The sequence below is a fragment of the Rhipicephalus microplus genome, chromosome 1, assembly GCF_043290135.1.
Source record: "Rhipicephalus microplus isolate Deutch F79 chromosome 1, USDA_Rmic, whole genome shotgun sequence".
NCBI classification, from domain to species: domain Eukaryota; kingdom Metazoa; phylum Arthropoda; class Arachnida; order Ixodida; family Ixodidae; genus Rhipicephalus; species Rhipicephalus microplus.
This window is the reverse complement of record NC_134700.1, coordinates 12,749,960-12,772,127: the sequence shown is the minus strand read 5'-3', so window position 1 is coordinate 12,772,127 and position 22,168 is coordinate 12,749,960. Positions and strand designations below refer to the sequence as shown.

Sequence of the window (22,168 nt, the reverse complement as noted above, 5' to 3'; positions counted from 1 at the left end):
TACAGCCTGGCAAAGGGTACAGCCTGGCAAAGGGTCAAGCAGGAGTGCAAGGAACATTTATGGCTAAAAGGGAAAGTGGCAGGGCAAATGACACTCCTTGGTTTGGTGTACTTGTGGACAGGAGCAAAGGCCAAAGAGGAAAACGAGGCAATGGTCGAGTGTACATGAAGGACGTTAAGGAATTAGGAAGAGAGTGCGAGATAATTATACTAGGAGATATGAATGCGCATATAGAAGATATACTAGATAGGTATACTGACTCAATAGGCAAAATTATCATAGATATGTGTGAAAGGCTTGATTTGATCATTTGCAACAGTACCGAGAAGTGTGAAGGGCAAATAACATGGGAGGTAGGAAGGCTGCAGTCGACGATAGATAATGCACTGATGTCACATAGGATGTATGATAAGCTCAGGGGAATGCACATAGATGAAGGTGGCTCCAGAAGTCTGAGGAGTGATCACAAACGTATCAAGCTAAGTTTTGGAAGAGCAGCAAAAGTGGGAAAGAGACATGATGAGCAACTACACGAAAATTTTTATTCAGAAAGTCAAATAGAAATAGCTACTAAACAAATTGAGAAAGTACTCACTGAGGATAATAAAACAGTGCAGACATACACAAATCTAATTAGACTGTTTGAGCTAGAGCTTGCTAAGGCACGTGGCAAGCCACCCCGGAAAAGAAGACACAAACCCAGGAGTTGGTGGGATGAGCAAGTTAAGAGAGCCATAGCGAAATGTCAGGAAGCCTCATGGGAACACAGACATGCTAAGCAGAGGGGTGAACCGACAGATGATGCCAAAAGAAAATGGCATCTCTTTCTAAGCTATAGAAGAGAAGCATCCCTCCTGATCAATGAAAATATTATAAGAAAGGGTGCTCAGTCGCTGGCAGAATTACATAAAAAAAACAGAAAGGCAGCTGCGAAATTTCGGAACCATCTAAACTCCCTAAGAAATGAAACAAGCCTACAGCAGAGGTTTACAACTATAGCTCAAGGTTATAGGCTAGAAGGGGACGAAGCTATTGAATATATAGAAACAAGGGTGACAGAAAAATTTCAACAAAGAATTGCCTTATGCACCACAATAGACAATGATGCATCAAGTGGGGCAATGGCTCCATTTTCGCGAAAGTGGGAAAGGGCTGAGAAGAGGGTTCCAAGTAGTACATCAACAGGCCCAGATGGCATTCCATTTATGCTGATAAAGACATTGGGTCCGAAGTCTAAACAGAATTTGAGAGAGGCAGTGAGCAGAGCAATAATCGATGGTGAAGTCCCCGATGGATGGAAACTTAGCAGGATGAGCATAATCTATAAAGGAAAGGGGGAAAAAGCTGACATAAACAACTATCGTCCTATAACAGTGACATCAGTTGTCTACAGGCTGGCAATGCAGATTATAATGGAAAGACTGCAGGCATGGGTAGAGGATGAGGGGGTGCTGAGGGAACTGCAGAATGGGTTTCGGAAACACAGGAGATTGGAAGACAATCTGTTCTCACTGATGCAGTGCATCGAAATAGCAGAAAAGGAACTCAGGCCCCTGTGGCTAGCCTCTCTGGATATCAAGGGAGCGTACGATAGCGTGGTTCAAGAGGACTTGTGGGGAATACTGGACACACTAGGTGTGAAAGATGGAGTCACTTATCTTTTAAAGGAAATCTATAAAAGTAACAAGGTGGTTTTAAAGTGTAAAAAAACAGGTATCCAAGCCCACAGAGGTGAAACAGGGGCTTAGACAGGGGTGTCCACTGTCACCCTTGTTATTCATGATGTACCTACAAGGATTAAAGGCCAAATTAGAGGGAAGTGGACTTGGCTTCAACCTCTCTTTAGTCAAACAAGAAAAACTCATTGATCAGGCACTACCAGCATTAATGTATGCAGATGATATAGTGCTAATGGCTGACAACAAGGAAGGTTTGCAGAGATTGATGGACATCTGCGGTAATGAGGGAGATAGGTTAGATTCTTACCCACAGTCATTATCGCAGTGATGCTAAAGCACTCCTGCATGCCAACAACATCCTAACGGTCGAGAAAACTTTCAAATATAATCTAGGCAAACTAGTTTTCAAGCAAATAGAAAATCAGCTTCCTTTGTGTATAATGCCTCCATCTAGTCTAGAGAATACAAACTTGACAAGGTTTGCACAAAATCACAATTTTATCTCACCTATAGTTCATATTAACTATAGCAAACAAACAGCCCACTTCACTGGAATCCATCTTTAGAATACCATACCTTCAGGAATAAAAGCCTCGGAATCAATCGGCATATTCAAAAAAGATATGAAGACTTTCCTTTCATCCATTCCATTATCTGGATAGTTTTGATGACTTCTATTACTCCCGCTCCCTTTCATGCTTTCTCACAACCTAACGTTAACAAAGCATCACATCATCATCCTACATTGCTGATATCACAAGTCACTGTTTAGTTTTCTTTTCTCGTAGTTTATTTTTGCTATCTTTCACCATGGTAGTTATCTGAAAACTACTTAGAAGAGTTGAATTACCTCTACTTTTAAGTTGTATTATTTCAGTTTTTGTTGCTGCTTTCTGCTATAGTTTTTCTTAAGTAGAACTCCTTTTTCGTTTTTACCTGCGATGTATTTCATTACCTGTTTTCTGTACCACTGTTTGCTGCATCAATTAATTTTTTCTATATTCACTACTGTAGGAGGTCCCGATTCAGTCTCTGACTATGGGACCTCCTTCTGTATACACAAATTTTTGTAATTGATTCGATGACAAAATAAAACCAATTTAGATTTTGATTCAGATTCAGTAAGGAAAATTCAGAAGTCATGATTTTTAATGATTATGAAGGGTGTGAGCTTAGGATACAGGAAGTCACACTAGAGATAACAGATAAATACAAATATCTGGGCGTATGGATAAGCAAAGGGACCGAGTACCTAAGGGAACACGAATTATATGTTTTATTTCATTCTTTATTCTTTATTCAATGATTACCCTGCTTAGCCCGAAGGCGCTGCAGCAGGGGGGTTACAATGTCGAGAAAAACACATCTTCATTAATACAGCACATTTGTTCATTTGATAAGTGATTCCATTCTCTAATGGAACGAACAAAAAATGAATTAGCATACAAATTAGATCTAGTACGGTACTCTAAAATCTTGAAACAATGATCATTTCGCGAAGAGATATAATGAAGACTGTGAAGGTACTTTTCTTTTCGAATGCCGGTTTTACCAAGAAATATTTGGTACAGGACCTTTAGCCGCAGTTTCTTTCGACGCGATGAGAGTAATTCCCACCTTAGTTCAATTTTCATATTGGTGCAACTGTCATTTTATGAGTACCGGCTTAGGACAAACCTTGCAGCTCTATTTTGTATTTCTTCAAGTTTGTAACTTAAAGTATTTTGCCAGGGGTCCCACACGGCACAGGCGTATTCAAGCATAGGGTGAATGCATGTTGAGTACGCCGTTGATTTCAAACATGCCGGCGCTTGTGTCAGGCTGCGCTGTATAAAATTTAGTGACTTGGCGGCCTTCGCAACAACTGAATCAACGTGTGCATTCCATGAACTGTCGGCTAAAAAAATTACACCTAAATATTTATAATGCGGTTTTTGTGTTACTGTACTATTACAGATTACATACTCTGAAGCTAACTTGGTTTTTACGTGTGAAAGTAACATGAATGCACTTATTGGCATTTAATGTCATTTTCCACCTTGAACACCATTCTTGGATGCGCGATTAGTCGCTTTGGAGCAGGGCGACATCACTCTCATTTCTAATTTTTCTGTACAAGACACAGTCATCTGCAAACAACCGTATATTAGAATCAATTCCTGAGCAAATGTCATTTATATATATTAAAATAAATGTGGCCCTAGGACTAAGCCCTGTGGCAACCCTGAAGTGATGTTTACAAAACTTGATTTTTCGCCATTTAATACTACACACTGTTGGCGGCCTGAAAGGTAATTATCTATCCACACCAGAACTTCGCGGTCAATGTTTACCGCAACAAGCTTACGTGTCGACTAAAGGTAACAGGAATGCAGCCGTGATGAAAAAGAGGGCACTGTGAAATTACGATAGGTATGATGTGAGAGGAATATGGAAAGGGGCCATGGTTCCTGGGCTGACATTCGGCAATGCTGTCTTGTGCATGAGATTAGAAGTTCAAGCAAGATTAGAAATTAAGCAACGTGGAATAGGTAGGCTTGCTTTAGGAGCTCACGGGAATACACCAAATCAGGGAGTACAAGGTGATATGGGATGGACATCATTTGAGGGCAGGGAAGCTAGCAGCAAAATAAAATTTGAGAAGCGATTGCGAGAAATGAGGGAGGAGCGTTGGGCTAGGAAGGTTTTCAGCTACTTGTACATGAAGAATGTCGATACAAAATGGAGGAAGCGAACCAAGAAATTGACTGGTAAATACTTAGAAAACAGCAGGTGGCCAAACCAAAAAGAACTATCGGTTAAGAACAAAGTGAGGGAAACGGAGGCTAACATGTGGAGAATTGGCATGATTAAAAAGTCCGCACTAGAGATCTATCGAACTTTTAAGCAGAAAACTGCCAAGGAAAGGATCTATGATAATACTCGGGGTAGTTCTCTACTGTTTGAGGCCAGAACGGGAGTATTGCGAACCAAGACATATCGGGCCAAATACAAAGGAGTAGACACGGTATGCAGTGCATGTGGAGAGGAGGAGGAAACTGCCGAACACTTGATAATGTTCTGTAAAGGGCTTCACCCTATAGTTCAGGATGATGGCGCAGAGTTTTTTAAAGCACTGGGGTTTAGGGACCGGGAGGGCAAAATAGACTTTAAGCGGGTAGACTTAACTAGAATGAGGTTATCTGATTGGTGGCTAAAGTCAAGGCACAAGTGAAGATTAAACCCTTCACTGCAAAGTACGGATCCTCAACCTCACTATTTAAAGTAAAAAAAAAAAGATAAATCTTGTGGTTAGTTAACTAAGTATTACGGCTAGGTGGCGTTAGCCGCCACTTAATCTAAAGGATAGAGCCACATCCATACATTCATCCATCATCATCAGTGATTGAAACGAGCAGACAACATTATTGCGGCAGTTTTCTTGGGTGCGATAATTACTTGAGGAAAAAAAGGTATCGTATATTTGTTGGGCGATGTGGGGGGTGCGAGAATTACGCGAGTAAATACGGTATGCTAAACCAACTAGCCCAGTCAGCCACTTTGTTTGGTTTACCCCAAGCTAAGGGGGTGATAACAAGAGCACCCAGACATAGGTGGCTGGCTCGATGTATGTATGTATGTATGTATGTATGTATGTATGTATGTATGTATGTATGTATGTATGTATGTATGTATGTATGTGTGTATGTATGTGTGTGTGTGTGTATGTATGTATGTATGTATGTATGTGTGTATGTATGTGTGTGTGTGTGTGTATGTATGTATGTATGTATGTATGTATGTATGTATGTATTTTGTTGTTTAGTTTCCGCAAAACCAGGCTTATGCTTGTTGGCGATATCAATCTACCAGGTATTGATTGGCCTACTGGATGTGTCGGAGCCGCAGAGCACTCTGATATTCTATCCGACATTATGCTAACTCATAATTTAAACCAGGTTGTTCTTGAGCCCACTAGAATTTGCGGTACAGCTAGGTCCGTACTCGATCTTGTGTTCTTAGATCGCAGTTTTTCTGATTATTCATTTCATGTAAGTGACGGGATTTCTGATCACAAGGTTGTAGTTACCAATGTCTTTCTGGAACCTAAAAAACGTTTGACGGGAGTTAAGCCTACATATGTCAAAGACTACTCCAGGGCGAGGGACGAGTCTGTTTTGGATTACCTTGACATAGCTTACGAAAGCTTTCAAGGTAATGATGTGCGGCATTTTTGGGAAATGTTTAAAGAGCATTGCAAACTTTGTTTAAAGTCTTTTATACCTGATAAGAAAAAACGAACCAAAAGGGTCAATCCATGGATTAACCGAGATATTATTCACCTAAAGCGGCAAATTAAACGTATCAAGAAAACTCGCAGTTCCGATTGTGATGTCTTAAATATGTTAGTCTCCAAACTTTCGAGCAGCGTAAAATCCGCAAGGAAACGGTATTCGGTATTTTTGCGAAAGTTTGCCCCAGTTCATTTTAAACGATCCAGGAAATTTCTGGAATCACATCCGTAGTGCACGTAAATCGGTCGATCAATTATTGGTTGATGGCAAGATGGAAACATCTTGTCTCTCCATTGCTAACGCTTTCAATTCCTTTTTTCATTCTGTGTTTTCAAACGATCAAGGTGATGAATTTTATATGGAGGCTCATTCGGAACAGATCGAGCTTGTTTCTTTTGAAGGAGTTTTTGAAATGCTTCTGCGATTAAATCCTAAGTGCACTACTGGCCCGGATGAAATCCCGAACGCCTTTCTGCGTCGCTATGCAGAATCTTTAGCTCGGTTTTTGACAGTCATTTTTCGTGAACCTTTTCGGACGTCCGTGCTGCCCCATGATTGGCTTATGGCTAGGGTAATTCCAGTTTTTAAAAATGGAGACCGTTTCCAGGTTGACAATTATCGACCAATTTCCTTAACGTGCTATTGTTGCAAGATGATAGAACATATTGTAGCTAACCATATTCTTAATGTACTGGAAAAAAATAAAACATTGAGTCCCTTCCAACATGGTTTTAGAAAGGGATTTTCTACCGTTACGCAGTTGGTCACCGCCGTTCATAGTTTTAGTTCAATCTTAGATCACTCCGGGCAAATTGATGTTTTGTTTTTAGACTTAAGCAAGGCATTCGACAGGGTTCCTCATGGTAGCCTTCTTTTAAAACTTAAACAAGCAGGAATTCCTTCTACACTTGTAAATTGGGTTAATTCATATTTGAAAGATCGAACGCAATTTGTAGACATCGATGGTACTTGTTCCTCTTCTCTAACAGTGACATCAGGTGTGCCCCAGGGAAGTGTGCTGGGGCACCTGCTTTTTTTGTTGTATGTTAATGATTTAGTGTCTGTGGTTGGTGATACTGTGAATATTGGAATGTTCGCGGATGATATCATGATTTATACTGAAGTGCAGTCTGCTTCTGATCAACATCGGCTAGATAGGGCTTTATGTGACATATCATCTTGGTGCGACAAATGGGGCATGAAAATTAGCACTACAAAAACAGTTCTTTTACGTATAACCAGGAAACGAAACCCCATAACTTTCCGGTACAAAATTAAAAACACCTTAATCGAGGAGGTTGGTAAGTTTAAATACCTAAGTATCATATTGAACTCCAGATTAGATTGGAACGACCACGTTCAGCAGGTAACTTCTTCAGCGCTAAAAAAACTTGGTCTTTTACGGCATAAACTTCGAGGTACACCTAGTAACGTTAAGCTTTTAGCGTATAATTCCATAATTAGACCTAAACTGGAGTATGCAGCGGTTGTTTGGAATCTGCACACGAACAAAAACATTAACGAATTGGAGAAGGTTCAGAGGAGGGCTGTTCGTTTTATTTATAATAAATATAAAAGAAGTGATTCTCCGTCAGGTATCATGGCACTCAATAAAATCCAACCACTACACATTAGACGCCAAATTGCCCACTTAGCTTTTATGGTATCCCTAATTAAGTGTAAGACTGGATTATCACCCACTCCATTCATTAGTCCGTCCACCACGAGGAAAATACGACACACACATAGCCACAGTTTATCCCCATTCATTGCCCGAACAAATACCTTTAAGTTTTCATATTTTCCTTGCACGGTAGATGACTGGAATAAATGGCCAGAAAGAATTTTTAGTGGAAATTTTATGACAGCCCTACACGATCATTTTAGAAACATTTAATTACTGACGTTCGGGTTTTTAGCAATGTTTCTTGAAGTTGTGCGTGATTTTCTAGTTTTATTTGGATTGAAAACCCTGCTATGTTTGTGCGAAAAGTCGGTTTCACCGTGGCTTGTTTATTTTGTAGTTCCAAGTGAATTCTGCGTTTTGTTGCTTCATGGTTTTTGTTATATTGCATTGCATTGCATGTGCGTGAACATTCTTTTTTCTGCCCGTCCTGCTTGGACCATTAAATTGGTCTGCAGTATTGTATAAATAAATAAAAATAAATAAGTATGTATGTATGTATGTATGTATGTATGTAGGTTTGTATGTATGTATGTATGTATGTAAGTACAGATGGACGGACGAACAGACACACAGATGCCAAAGGTGCTTGCAGTACAAAAAGAAATACTTTTAATTAGAAAAAATAACAAATTTGGTGCATCTTTGTGTCCCACAATGTCATACAACAGTAATCAATCGATATCGCATGCCTTTCTTGCATCGTCACCATGCGCTCGGTACTCTGACACAATCGTGCGGCTACTAGCATGACAGACGTAGCCAGCGCATAGTTCTCAAGAAAGAGAAGGAAAGCAAGCCAGATAATTATTATTGCTGTGTAGCTGAAAGACACCCTATGTACTCCTGTTTGCCTTATAAAGTCTCGATTAGTAAGAACAGGGGCGAAAATTAAAAAGAAAACAATTAAATCTAGAATTGTATGTACCAAACTAATAGTGGGAACTCGGATAATTTGCTGAACATTTGGTAACTGGTGCAAAGCTAGGAATATAAAAATGAGGGCAGGAAAAAGACAGGACGGGTGATAATTAGTACCCGTTCTCTCTCTTTTTTTTTCCTTTCTTGTTCCTACAACTTTGAGCCAGTTACAAAATGCTCAGCAAACTAAGCCACTAACTCAAAAACAAGTTCGAGTTCTTCTAGAACCCGGATAAGTCGTGGCCACCTAGGGCACTTTGATAATAGCTTAAATTTAAGTACACTGGCGTTAATTGTTACATTTCACCTCATCAAAATGCGGCTACCATGACAGGAATCTAACCACCAGCCTCGTACTCACTAGTCAATATTAGAGGTACACAATAAAGTGCTACCACATAAAAAAAAAGAAGACAGAAAAGGTTTCTTTACCATGTGAATTGAACCCGAGACATCGCACTCACAAGCTCAACTATTTAGCACAATGATATACTTCTCTGCAAGTACAGATGATGGAATTCTAGCTTTATTTATTTATTTTTTAATCACAGACTAGAATAGTTAATTAGTGTACTGCTTTAAACATAAATATATAGTAATGTAAAAGATTAATTGCCCACAAAATGACATCTTTTGATTGTTCAAGATATTCAATTCGTATTTGAAAAATTTGATACTCACACACTCATATTTTTTAAGCCATTTTATGTTGTAAGATGTAAATGAAAACCAGAAGACAAAAACAATCACAGCCTAAGCACTTCGTACAAATGGTCAACTAGCGAAAGCTGAAACGTGCGGCCCGGCGTTCAGCCGTGGGTTCAACCCGACACTGCACTTAAGCCTTTCGCAATTATTGGTTGCATGTTGGTGCTTCTTCATGAGGTTAGACACACACTTGGCGTGAGTTTACCACAGTGTTTATTTTACATGCCGCACATTGTGCCTTGCATGATTTCGATCCTGGAGAAGTGTAATGAGTGGATAAATGCATTTCGCAATGTGTTAATCACAGTGGTTATTTTCAAACCACAGGAGGCTACAGGGGTTGCCGACAAAGCCAAAGTTCCGCTGCAGAACTCCCGCCAAATACGGGCATTCACCCAGCGTTCGCGCTCCCACAATCGTCATGTTGAAGCTGTCGTGTCTGCAACGACACTGCTTGTTCGGTGCAGCGTTGTTGCAAGCGTTCGACATCATGAGTTAATTCGGCGACATGATCTACAGCATCCGCCCGCCACCAGCGCTTGCATTCCTGTTCGCCATTTAGCATGGCTTGGAAGGCTGCCATACCATCGGTACTCAGTTTCTTCCGGCACTTGGCCTACCGGGGCTGTTTTTGTGCCCGGACAGCAGCATTCAGCCCGGCAAATTGTGGGCTCTCTCACATTTTCACTGCCGCCGCTCCATGTGGAAGGTCTCAGTAAGAACTGATACATGAGAGCTTGGTGCCCTGGCTACGACGCGATGGACGACGTCATTCACAACGCAGCCAATGGCATGCGTTTTTGGGTACGACGCTGAGAACAGCATAAGTGATAACTAATGGAGACTGCTCGTGACACGGATGTCAAACAGTTTTTCGTTTTTCTTATCCATATGCAGCTTTCACTGTAAAATGCAAAAACCTTTCTTAGGACAACCACATGTGAGTGGCGCCCCCACCACAATTCCAACGACGGCTACTTTTCACGTGATCACCGATAATCCACCAGGCAAGAAAAATTTAGGATGCAGTCATCTACCCTAACACTAGTTGTGACCTAACAAGTATATATCTTACATTGTGGTTTAGGGTTAGGGTTGTGCACTTAAATTGATGATGCAAACTGCAAGCGGCCAACGTGGCCTCCATTTCTGGCTGAAATTGACGCACATGAAAAAATTTCGAGGCTGGTTGGGCATTTTGATGCAAGGCACAACTTCAGCAAATTTCAATGTTTTGGCGCAGCTCAGCCCAAAATTGAGGAATCGTATTACAGTGGTGCAATTGGTGCAGCTGTTGCACCCCTGTTGAATATAAAAATATTATTTATATGGATGTCTCTGGAGCTGACCTGTTGTCGCAGGCTGCCTCGCTTGGGCTCCCAGGTCCAGTGCTGGGAAATGATGGCTCGTGCTTCATGTCGCATGCGTTCATACTGCCACACAGCTGCGCCTAGGAAGGACGCCCCGCAGCACTGAAACAAGAACGTGCCAGGCTCACGATCTAGCCTGATGACACTGGTAGCACAGCACTCGCAGACTCACATGCATGTTGGCATATATAGACTTCGATACTATACGTTTAAGAAGCAGGATTACTGCATTTGCTCGCTACATTCCTTGCATGCTTTCAGCTCATGTTCTTTATGTATTTTCGAACACATATATTTGGACTTAATGAAATTCAACTTTAAAAAATGAGGAAACTTCTTTTTATGGTAATTTCTCATATTTTATTATACTGGAAAGCTTAGAGGTCAGTCTCTAATGACACCACAGTAACACAGGAAATGCCATGGCACTTTTTGGTCTGCAGGATGATGAGGTCGTATGCTGGAAAAAGTTAAGTGTGACAGTGATTATACTTTGGCCTTGGTGGAAAAAGATACAGGTTGGTCGATTCATATACAGTTAAACAACTTTATAAGAGGGACACTACGGGCAGCCATTCTTGTCTCTTATATGAGATGTCTCTTATAAGCAGGCCATCATGTAGGCATTTTTTTTATCAACATGCATTTTACTGTAGACACACTGGTGTCTCTTATGCCCATTTGTCTCTTATATCAGTGTCTCTTATAAAAGGTGTGAAGAAGAAAACGCATCGTTGGCAAGACGCATCGCCACCGCTTGGGCCCAGAACCCAGTAGGGTTCTGGGCTCGTCTCGCTCGCCTCGTGCTGATCGTCGCCGGCATCTGCCTGAACGTTGCTCTGTCCCTATTGTGTTTTAATCATAGAGCCGCTGTCGCAACACACACCAATATACCCCTTTTCAATTGGTGGAGGGTGCTGCCATTCGGTGTCGCCTAAACCTGTGCAACCGAACGCTACCTGCCATCAAGGCCACCAACAATGCGCAACCTGGCTCTTTCACTCCATCCTCAAGCACCCCCGGCATTCTTCGCTTGCGAGAGCGCATGGTTTTTAGCGGAGCTGATGGGAACGACGTGGACGACTGGTTCATCCACTACGAACTGGTGAGTGCAAACAACAAGTGGGATGACGCGGACAAGTTGACGAACGTCATCTTTTACCTCGCTGATGATGCCAAAATGTGGTATAACAACGACAAAAACTACATTTCGACGTGGTTCATCTTCAAAACGTCATTTGTGGACGTTTTAGGCTGACCCACTGTCCGCAAGTCCAGGGCCGAACGACGCTTGTGGACTCCCGCCCAGAAGCCATCGGAATCATTCACCGGTTACATCGAAGACATTGTTGATCTTTGCAACCGTGTGAACACCGCCATGCCTGAGTCTGAGAGAATTCAGCACATCCTCAAAGGGATAAATGACGGCGCGTTTCAGATGCTCCTGGCCCGTAATCCTGCCACTGTTACGGAACTTGTCACTTTATGTCAAAGTTTTGACGAGCTGAGGAAGCAGCGCCCCCTGACTCGGCCATTTTCCTCACACGCCGACTGACTCTACAGTCTTACATCTGTTCCCAATCACTCACCAACCCTGCAAGATATTAAAGACTTTGTGCTTGAAAAAGTAGCTCAGCAACTGTCATTGATAGCCTTCACGCAACAGCCGCCGTCCTCTCGTCTGTCCTCACCGCTCCGCGACTTTACTGCCGAAGAGGTAGCTCAAGGGTGTTACTGTTGCTGCCCACCAGCAGCCTGTGGCCATGCCTGTCGCCCATGCGCCGGCTATGCAGCCCACAGCCACACCTCTTACGTATGTCCAGGTGGTACGCAGCAGACCCCGCCAGCAGCATTTGCCACCGATTTCTTCACTTGCTCCCCACTCCGCCTCTCTTTCGACACCTTCGGCTGCACCGCGAGTCAGCAATTCCTTGTGCAGTCCTGACAGTCGACCGATCTGCTATAGTTGCGGTACTCCAGGACACGTGGCACGATATTGTCGCCGTCCCTTCCAACCACTCCATGGCGCTACTCGGCCATTCCCGTATGACCCAGAGCCCATGCACCTACCTGCTCCCTATCCCTCACCGCAGTAAGGCTACACTAAGCTTCCCGAGTCTCAGTCACCCCAGCCCCCACCACACACTCACTCTCCCCGCTCCCCGTCTTCTCGCAGGCGATCACTGTCCCCAATGTGTCGCCGACCAGCTTTCTCTAACTGTGAAAACTGAACGCCGCACTTCCAGAGGCAAGGACAGCGCCGTCGTCGAAATGCCCACGTCCTCGCACTTCACCTGCTAACGTCGTCGCCATATCTGTCATTGATGTTTCTACCTTTACCCTCGTAGACACAGGTGCTGCCGTTTCTGTTATAGCCACCCAGCTCTGCCACTCCCTACGCAAAGTGACTACGCCGCTCTCTGGACTATCGCTTCGTATGGCAAGTGCACAACCACTTCGACCTCTTGGCACCAGTACAGCCTGCATATTCATCCAAGACTCTATGTACGTTGTCACGTTCATCGTCTTCTCGATGTGCTCGCATAACGTTATCCTTGGGTAGAGCTTTCTGTATCATCATGCTGTCATCGACTGCCCACGCGCTGAAGTTCAATTTTCGCACTTGTGTGACAAACCTTTGCACGAAACTCTTGATCGGTCACCAAAACCCGTCGTGCGTGAGGACACTGAAATTCCATCAGCCTCTCTTGCCGTTGTCCCTGTTTGCTGCGATGACCATAACGATGCTACGGTAATGTTTACACCTTCCAACATTTTCATGAGCCACAGAGTTGTTTCCTTGCCTTTTGCTACACTTAACGTCACTGCTGGCCAAAGCAATAGTTTCATCCACAACCCCCTTTCTGTATCGCTTATGCTACTTGCTGGCGAACGTCTCGGTCGAGTGGAGTACCTTGATTCTCCTTCCTTTTTTAACATGCCAGACAAATCGTGCAGTAGCGCTTCGACCGAGCTTCATGCCCTTTTTCCACTGGAATGCTCGTCGAGTGACATTTTCTCGAGTTTCATCGCCGACACCTTAAGTGCTCAAGAACCGACCTAGCTTCTTAATCTTCTCCGGCACTTCGCGAATTCATTCGACGTTTCTCAGCCGCAATCGGGCCACACTTCCACAGTGCACCACTACATTGACACCAGTTCCCACCAGCCATCGCGTCAAAGACCGTACCGTGCCTGCTGCAGAACATCACGTCATCAACGACCAGGTCGAAGAGATGCTATGCCGTCACGTTATTCAACCATTGAACAGTCCTTGGGCATCTCCTGTCGTTCTAGTTCGAAAGAAGGATGGATCGATTCGATTTTGCGTCGACTACTGGTTAATAAACAAGGTGACGTGGAAAGACGTCTATTCATTACAGTGCTTCGACAACCCCCTTGACAGCCTCAAAGGAGCCTAATTCTTTTCTTCGTTAGACATACGATCTAAATACTGGCAGGTTCCTATGGCAGAAGCTGATCGCCATAAAACTGCGTTTATTACACCAGATGACCTGTAGGAATTTAACATAATGCCTTTTGGGCTTTGTAATGCTCCTGCCATGTTTGAACGACTCATGGACAAGACACTGCATGGTATGAAGTGGGCTGTGTGTCTATCCTACGTCGACAACACTGTCGTTTTCTCTCCCGATTTCCCTACACATCTGCTTCGGCTTCAACAGGCTCTGACATTTTTAACCAAGGCTGGGCTCCCACTGAACCTTAAATAGTACCGCTCTGCTGTGCGAGACCTGTCCATCTTAGGGCACATCGGTGTCCAAGCATGGTGTTCTACCCGACCCTGCAAAAGTTCATGCATTCGCCGAGTTCTTGAAACCTACTACACTGAAAGAATTACGCAGTTTCGTCGGACTATGCTCGTACTTCCGGCGCTTCGTTTGAAGTTTCACGTAGATCATGTCACCAATGACCAACCTCCTAAGTGGCGACACAGACCTTTCATCCTGGTCTCCTGACTGCGACGCCCCATTTGCCACGCTCCGTAGTCTGCTAACCTCTCCTCCCATTCTTTGGAATTTCGACCCAACAGCTGCAACGGAAGTTCACACAGATGGTAGCGAGTTGGCCTTGGCGCTGTCCTCGCCCAACGCAAGCCGGGCTACTCCGAATACGTCGTCGCTTATGCGAGTCGCATGCTCACCAAAGATGAGGCCAATTACAGCGTCACTGAAAAGGAGAGCTTTGCGCTAGTGTGGGCGCTTCGCAAGTTCCGCCCTTATTTGTGCGGTCACCCATTCGACCTGATAATGGACCACCATGCACTTTTTGTTGGATCCCGACATAAAAATATCCTTCTGGCCACCTAGCTCGCTGGGCACTGCAAATACAGGAATACGACATTCACATCATTTATCACAGCAAACGCAAGCACTCTGACACCGACGCCCTGTCCCGTTCGCCTTTACTTGCAGACTCGACCTGCGGAACCACTGGTACCAACTCCATCACATCTCTCGACCTTGACTCCTTTGCCAGTGAACAACACAAGGACCCGTGGATCGCTTCACTTTTTGACTGTCTCTCTGGATCGTCGACAACTGCGTTATCACAATCTCTGCGACGTCAAGCTATTCATTTCGCCATTCTTGATCGGCTTCTCCACCGACGCAACTACGCACCTGAGGGTCGTAAATAGCTCTTGGTTGTCCCCCAACAGCTTGCGATCACAAATATGCACCTCCTTTCACGACGATCCCCAATGTGGTCATGCCGGGATTTTCGAAACTTAGGAACGTATTTGCCATCGCTTCTACTAGCACGGAACGTATAATTTTGTTATAAAATTTCTTATGTGCTGTCCTGACTGTCAGCACGGCAAATCTCCACCTTTCCACTTGTCTTGTGCGCTTCAGCCGCTTCTGTGCCCTGCCAAACCTTTTGAACAAATCAGAATTGATCTCTGTGGCCCTCTATCAATAACATCAGATGAAATTCGGTGGATCATAGTCGCTGTAGACCATTTAACATGCTACGCCTAGACTGCCACCCTTCGAAGTGCCACTGCGCGAGACATAGCGTCCTTCGTCCTCCATCGCTTCATTCTACGACATGGTGCACCTCGAGAGCTACTAAGTGATCGAAATCAAGCTTTTTATCAGAAGTCGTCGCAGCACTGCTTTTTGAATGCCATGTCGTTGATCGCAAGACCACGGCATACCACCCACAGACTAACGAGCTCATGGAGTGATTTAACTGCACCCTCGGCGATATGCTCGCGATGTATGTGACCTCTGATCACACTAGCTGGGATCGCATTCTGCCATTAATCATGCTCCCATACAACACCACGGCACAGTCTACCACTGGATTTTCACCTCTCTTTTTTCTTTATGCGCGCGAACTTTCCCACTCTATCGAAACTCTCCTTCCATACCGTCCTGATGCATTCAAATGTCCATCTGTGTTCGAAGCTGCCTGAAAAGCAGAAGTGTGCCGTGAACTCGCACGTACCTTTACGTCACAAGAACAGCAGCGCCAGAAAGAAAACAATGCTGACTCTTCACGAAGCCACAGCTATTCCCCGGGATCACTTGTATGGCTAATTCCTTACCAAACCCCCGGCCTTTCCTCAAAACTCATCCCAAAGTATGAGGGCCCTTACCGCGTTTTGGAGCAAAGGGACCTTTTTTAGCCTATGGGAAACCTCGTGTATGTAGGAAATGACAGCCCTACTAGAATGTGGTTTGTTGAGTAGGCTGTTGCTTTGTCTCTTACCAGGCACTATTAGTGATGTAAAGAGAGTCTCGGCGATGGCAGTTAGCAGGGGATTAGGAAAACCTGCTTGTTGAAGGCGGTGAACTTGGTGTGAAAAAGTGCATTCTATCTGGTGGTGACAAGAGCGAGTTAGAGCTGCCTTTAGGCAGGAAAAAGCGATGCTACGCTCGACTAGCTCAGAATGGGCAGACGTAAAAGGAATAGAGCTCGTACCGCTAACAAACATGGTCTACCAAGAAAAGCATTTCTAAGTCGAGAAATGGTAGCTTGTCATCAGAAATAAGCTCCAACGTTAATTCAAACTGCTTCATTTCATGCCAAAATACATTAAATATCTCACCGGTGGTTCACCAAGGGTTGAATTGGTCGATGCGGTAAAACACTAAAACACTGCGTCTCTTTGGAAGGCTTACTCCATCTACTGGACATGCGAACAGGTTTTGCCGTATCCTTCGCTCCTATGCTTCCCGACAGGTCCGCTACTACACAGAATGCCTTCACAGTGCAAATTTGAAGCAGGCACCAAAAAGTATTGGGGGAGAAGTACTTTCATCAGTATATTCGCTTATCACGTCAATCAGCCAAGTTTTTATGGGGCCAGTATCTACATTGGCTGCCAAAAAAAGAGAGGCTGACGTACCCCACCAGGACAAGAAGTCATTATCCTTGGAGACCTTGCTGTTCCTGGAGGTGCAAAAAAGATGTTGCGAAATAGATTGAAATTCTGCGAGCATCCAAACCTGGACAAGGAGGAGCTGCTTAGCCTGGTAAGAAGCACGGTTGGACGAGAAAAAGATGACGAAATTGGTCGACTCGTTCAGGAGGGAGTCGAGTGCCTTCCGCAAAACGTCAAGAAGGCTCAACAACGGTCTAGTGCCGTGGTCGCCAGCCTACGAAGGGCCGATGTCAAGCTTCTCCAATCTGATAAAGAAGGAAGATTTGTGCTTACACCAAAAAATTTGTATGACAGCAAGACTGAAGAAGCCATGCGAAAGAATTTCAATGTGCTCCCAGCCACCAAAGAAACTAGTGAGGACGCAAGCGGCAAAACTGAGTGACAAAGTTGGGCTAACCACTTTGGCAAAGTCTGAAAAACAGCAAAAGGCCTGAGCCTCTCTATCTTTTTTCAGTGAAGACACACAAAGAAGACAATCCCATCAGAGTCATCGTCTCTGAGCGCGGTACTTGGCAGCATCCTGCTGCATTGTATCTTCGGAGGTCTCTAGCTGTCCTGCCCATTGATGAACCCTGTCAAATCAAGAGCCCAGTCACCATCAGTGATTACCTCCGGACTGAGTGCCCAAAACGAGTAAGCGCCTTCTCTGTTGGTGTTGAGAAATTGCTTTATTCTTTACCGCATGACCTTGTGTGTGATCAGGTTAACCAGTGCATTGAGCGTTATGGCTGCACCAAGTTTCAGAATGCATGTGGAATTCATGTTCACCGGTATTTAGAGCTACTGCGCTTTTATCTACTTTCGACCTTTGTACTTCACAAGGACACCTTCTACACTCAGCGGGAAGGAGTGTGCATTGGCTCACGTTTAGCTCCGGTTCTTAGTGACCTTTTACTCGCGCGGTAAGACAGAAGTCTCATGGCTAACCTTCATCAGACAAGCACAATTAAAGTGTTCTGCTCCGTTTACCTTTTAGTGTTTTACTGCATCGACCAATTTGACCCTTGGCAAACCACCGGTGAGATATTTGGCGTATTTCGGCATGAAATTAAGCAACTTGAATCAATGTCACAGCTTATTTCTGATGACAAGCTATGATTTCTAGACCTAGAAATGCTTTTTTTGGTGGACCATGTATGTTAGCAGTGCGAGCCTTCTTCTTTTTACGTACACCCATTCTAAGCTAGTCAAGCATAGCATTGCTTTTTCCTGCCTTAAGGCAGCTCTAACTAGCTCTTGTCACCACCAGATAGAATGCAGTTTTTCACACCAAGTTCACCGCCTTCAACAAGCAGGTTTTCATAATCCCTTGCTAACTTATATCGCTGAGACTCTCCTAACGTCACTAAGAGTGCCTGATAAGGGACAAAGCAACATTCTAGCCACATTCTAGTACGGCTGTCATTCCCTACGTACACGAGGTTTCCCATAAGCTAAAGAAGGTAACTGGCGAAATAGGTGTACGAGTTGTGTTCTGCGCACGTGACAAGCTCGCTAGGCTGTGTCACAGGGTTAACTTAACAGTGAAGGACCCAAGAAAGAAGTATGCACTAAGAAACATGCTACGCGCGATGTTTAATGTGTTTTAGTGACTGTATACAAGATATTGTTTACATGCAGGCTCTGTTACATTGGCCAAACTGGCCGATGCATTAATGATCAGTTGAGGGAGCACGCTTACTCTCTAAAAGGCCTCGTTCTCCGCCTACTTGGTGGACCATTGTAAAAAGTGTCGCTGTCAGCCAATTCTTGACAAGTGTCTGATTATGGGGCGATATAAAAATCATCAGCACAAGTGTGAGATTAGCGAAGACTTCCCTATTCAGCAATTTGGTACTTTCTGTGTTAGCGTACGTTCAATTTTTCTTCACGACTGTCAAATCAGTTATCTAGGGTCCACCGATATGACTGGCTAATGTAGGCCGTTTGGCACATGTATGTGCGATTTTGCTGATGTGCGTGGTTATGGAGAGATTCTGTTTTCCTATATATTGCAGTTGGTTTGCAATATATTCGGCTGTTAGTTCAGAGCTCTGTTCTTGTCTCTTCTATTCCCTCCTGTCGTTTGCCCTGTTAAGTACTTTCTTCGTCTACCATGCCTGGACAAAAGTAGACTTCATGCAGAACACAGTCACTGATATATTTTTAATGCACTTTGATAAGTAAGAGCGGAAGCACTTAAAAAATATGAATAATAACTAGCGGCTGAGCGGTTTATCCCATCTACGCTACGGCTGTCCGTAACGCGGAGGCGTGTTAAGCGCTATAATTTAAACGTATAAGATTTACATTAAATTTTTTTTCCCATTTATTGTGATCCTGATGTGCTCAAAGAAGGTATAACCTAAATATAATGTGGTGGTTTACCTAATGATTTCAACAAAATAAGTGGACCCAACGGCCTTCTATATCAAATCTGCAGCGAAAAATTCATGTCATGCTACCAAAAAGCCAGAATGGAATTAATGTGCACACCTGTATTCCATTCGAATGGAACGATGAGATATTGTATTCCATTACCTCTGCAACTTAGGTCGGTCTCAAAAAAAAAAGAAGAAAAAAGCCGACTGCTCATACAAAAGATTTTAATACTAAAATACCTTATGATTACAGTTTAGACATACACAATTGCGCACTCACCCCGGTGCATACATACCCACAAAAAATATGTGCGCACACTCATGTGCAAGCTAGCGCACGAATACATAGACGAGTGCAAGCAGGCTCTCACACACATACGCACGCATGAATACAGACATGCACAAATGTACGCACACACAGGCGTACATATACAGACATAAGTGCATGGCACATGCACACACAGGCATGATTACAGACATACCAAATCCCCGTACTCCCATAAACACACACATAGGCTTGCACCACAGGCACACCTGCAAAAATACTGACGTACACAATCGCAAACAAACCCAGGCTCACACGAGCATACACAAACTCATACGTGTGCACATACACAAATACGCGTACACAGACATGCGTTCACAACTACAAGTTAGGAATTACACACGTTAGCTTACAAAGTACATACTTTGAAAATTAATGCACGTGCAAAAACACAAGAAAGCTTTGTCAGGGAACAAAGAAAATAACATAGCACAGTGACTCAGAAAAAGCTATATCCACATTTATATGTGCTCCTTACTGAACTCAACGGACAGTCTGGTTATGCAATGAGCCTTATAATCTCCTAACAACTTCATCCAGATATCCAGGTGTATATAGAGAAATTACTAAAAAAAAAACTTTATTTCGTCCACAAGTGTGTGTGTTGTGGAACAGGAGGGCTCGAGAAAAAGTGGATTTATCCACTTGAGAAGCCTCGAGCCCCCGTTTTACGTGGCATACAGCGAGAGCATGGAAGTGACTATGCAGTAGTGACATAATACAATACTTATACTAACACAGTATTACAATATTTACAACAAACACTATACAATACAAAAATGTGCACACTATCTAATGGTAAATCATTCACATAATCATGAGATGGCAATCAGTATTTCTTCATGCAAAAAAAAAAATAACTGAAGAAAGACAAAAAGAAGAGAAAACAGTTAAAACTTGAAAACTCGTTGAACAGAACCTATACTATTGACAAAAAGAAAGAGCATCAATCCTTGGCGGCAAAGAATGCTTTGATTGCACTGTTCCCAGTTGTCTCTAAAATGATTTCACATTGGAGTTCATTTAACAACTTTGGAAGCGTATGACGAAGCATTTGTTTTGTTATCATAATGCGTGAAAAAGGCATTTTCCAGATATCATCATTTCGTGAATTATATGACCTTGTGAGTGGTGTCAACTCAGAAAATGTACGAAGTAGTCCGTCTGTATCGTGCTTGTATTTTCTGGCTAGATTTAATGGATACAAATTGTGTACGGACGTGATGTTACATTTGATAAACAGGGCTTTTGTGTGCGCAGTTTTTTCCACGCATGCAATGTGGCGAAGTGCTTTCTTTTGTAAAACAAACAGGTGGTTCAGGTTTGTTAACGTTGTTGTGCCCCAGACTAGACAGCAATAATTTAAGCGAGAAAGAAATAGTGCATTATAAATATGAAGCTTGACAGCTGTTGGCAAGTGGAATTTGAATTTCGCCAGAATTCCTACTACCTTGGCTACCTTTGTAACAACATGATTTATATGAATGTACCATGATAGATGCTTTTGAAAAAATAGACCAAGTGATTTTACTGAGTCAACAATCTCGATATGTGAATTTCCTAAGCTAAGATTCAGAGCGGGTGCTACAGGTGATTGTCGGGGTGTGAAAATAATAGCTTTTGTTTTGGCTGTGTTGATTTCAAGCGAATTGATTACGCTCCACTTGTGTAAGTCGCGCAGAGCTATGTTAACATTATTTTGAAGAGTTTCGTAAGAATTGCTGAGAAAGAAAATAGTTGTATCATCTGCATAAGTTATGTACTTTGCTCCTTAATTAATTTTAGCATAATTAATTTTCACAGCAGGCCCTTGCCCTGCTGTGAATGTAGTCAGGCTGCTGCTGCTGCTGCTGCAGCAGCCTGACTACATTCACAGCAGAGCAAGGGCCTCTCCTATAATCTGCCAATCAACTTGGTCTTGTGCTTTCTGCTGCCACGCTATACCTGGGAAAATTTTAACCGCACCAGACTACCTAACTTTCTATTTCCTTCTTGTGTGTTTGCCTTCTCTGAGATTCCAGTCAGTTACCCTTATTGACCAGCGGTTATCCTGCCTAAGTGCACCGTGCCCGGCTATTGTCCATTTTTTCTTCTTGGTTTCAACTATGATATCCTTAACCCCAGCTTGTTCCCTGACCTACTCCGCTCTCTTCTTGTCCCATAATTCCCAATTACCACACTACAATTGAAGAAAACAAATGCTATCCCTGGCCAAATTGAATAACTTGGTTGTGTCTAACATATAAACTCGGAAAAAATCCCACTTCTTTCATTAAAACATGAAAAATCAGCAATAAAAAAAGCCACACAAGAAACATCCATGTCTGAGTTTTCACACTATTGGAGGATAAACGACACTATGCTTTCTTGAATTAAGGTATATTTTCTGTTAGAGTGAAACCTCTCTAAAATGCCTTGATCTGACTGCATAA

The 22,168-nt window shown here is 43.3% G+C and overlaps 1 protein-coding gene across 5 annotated transcripts in view; it reads right to left on the bottom strand.

The window, feature by feature from the left end:
* The window catches only part of rho-7 (rhomboid family intramembrane serine protease rho-7), a 376,470-nt gene that overhangs the window by 230,428 nt on the left and 123,874 nt on the right, over positions 1 to 22,168 (bottom strand). For all 5 annotated transcript variants that reach the window (XM_075887456.1, XM_075887447.1, XM_075887453.1 and 2 more), the window contains exon 3: positions 10,616 to 10,738. In XM_075887456.1, the coding sequence (XP_075743571.1) occupies positions 10,616 to 10,690 (75 nt within the window). In that variant the 5' untranslated portion in view covers positions 10,691 to 10,738. The remainder of the gene's footprint in view (positions 1 to 10,615; positions 10,739 to 22,168) is intronic.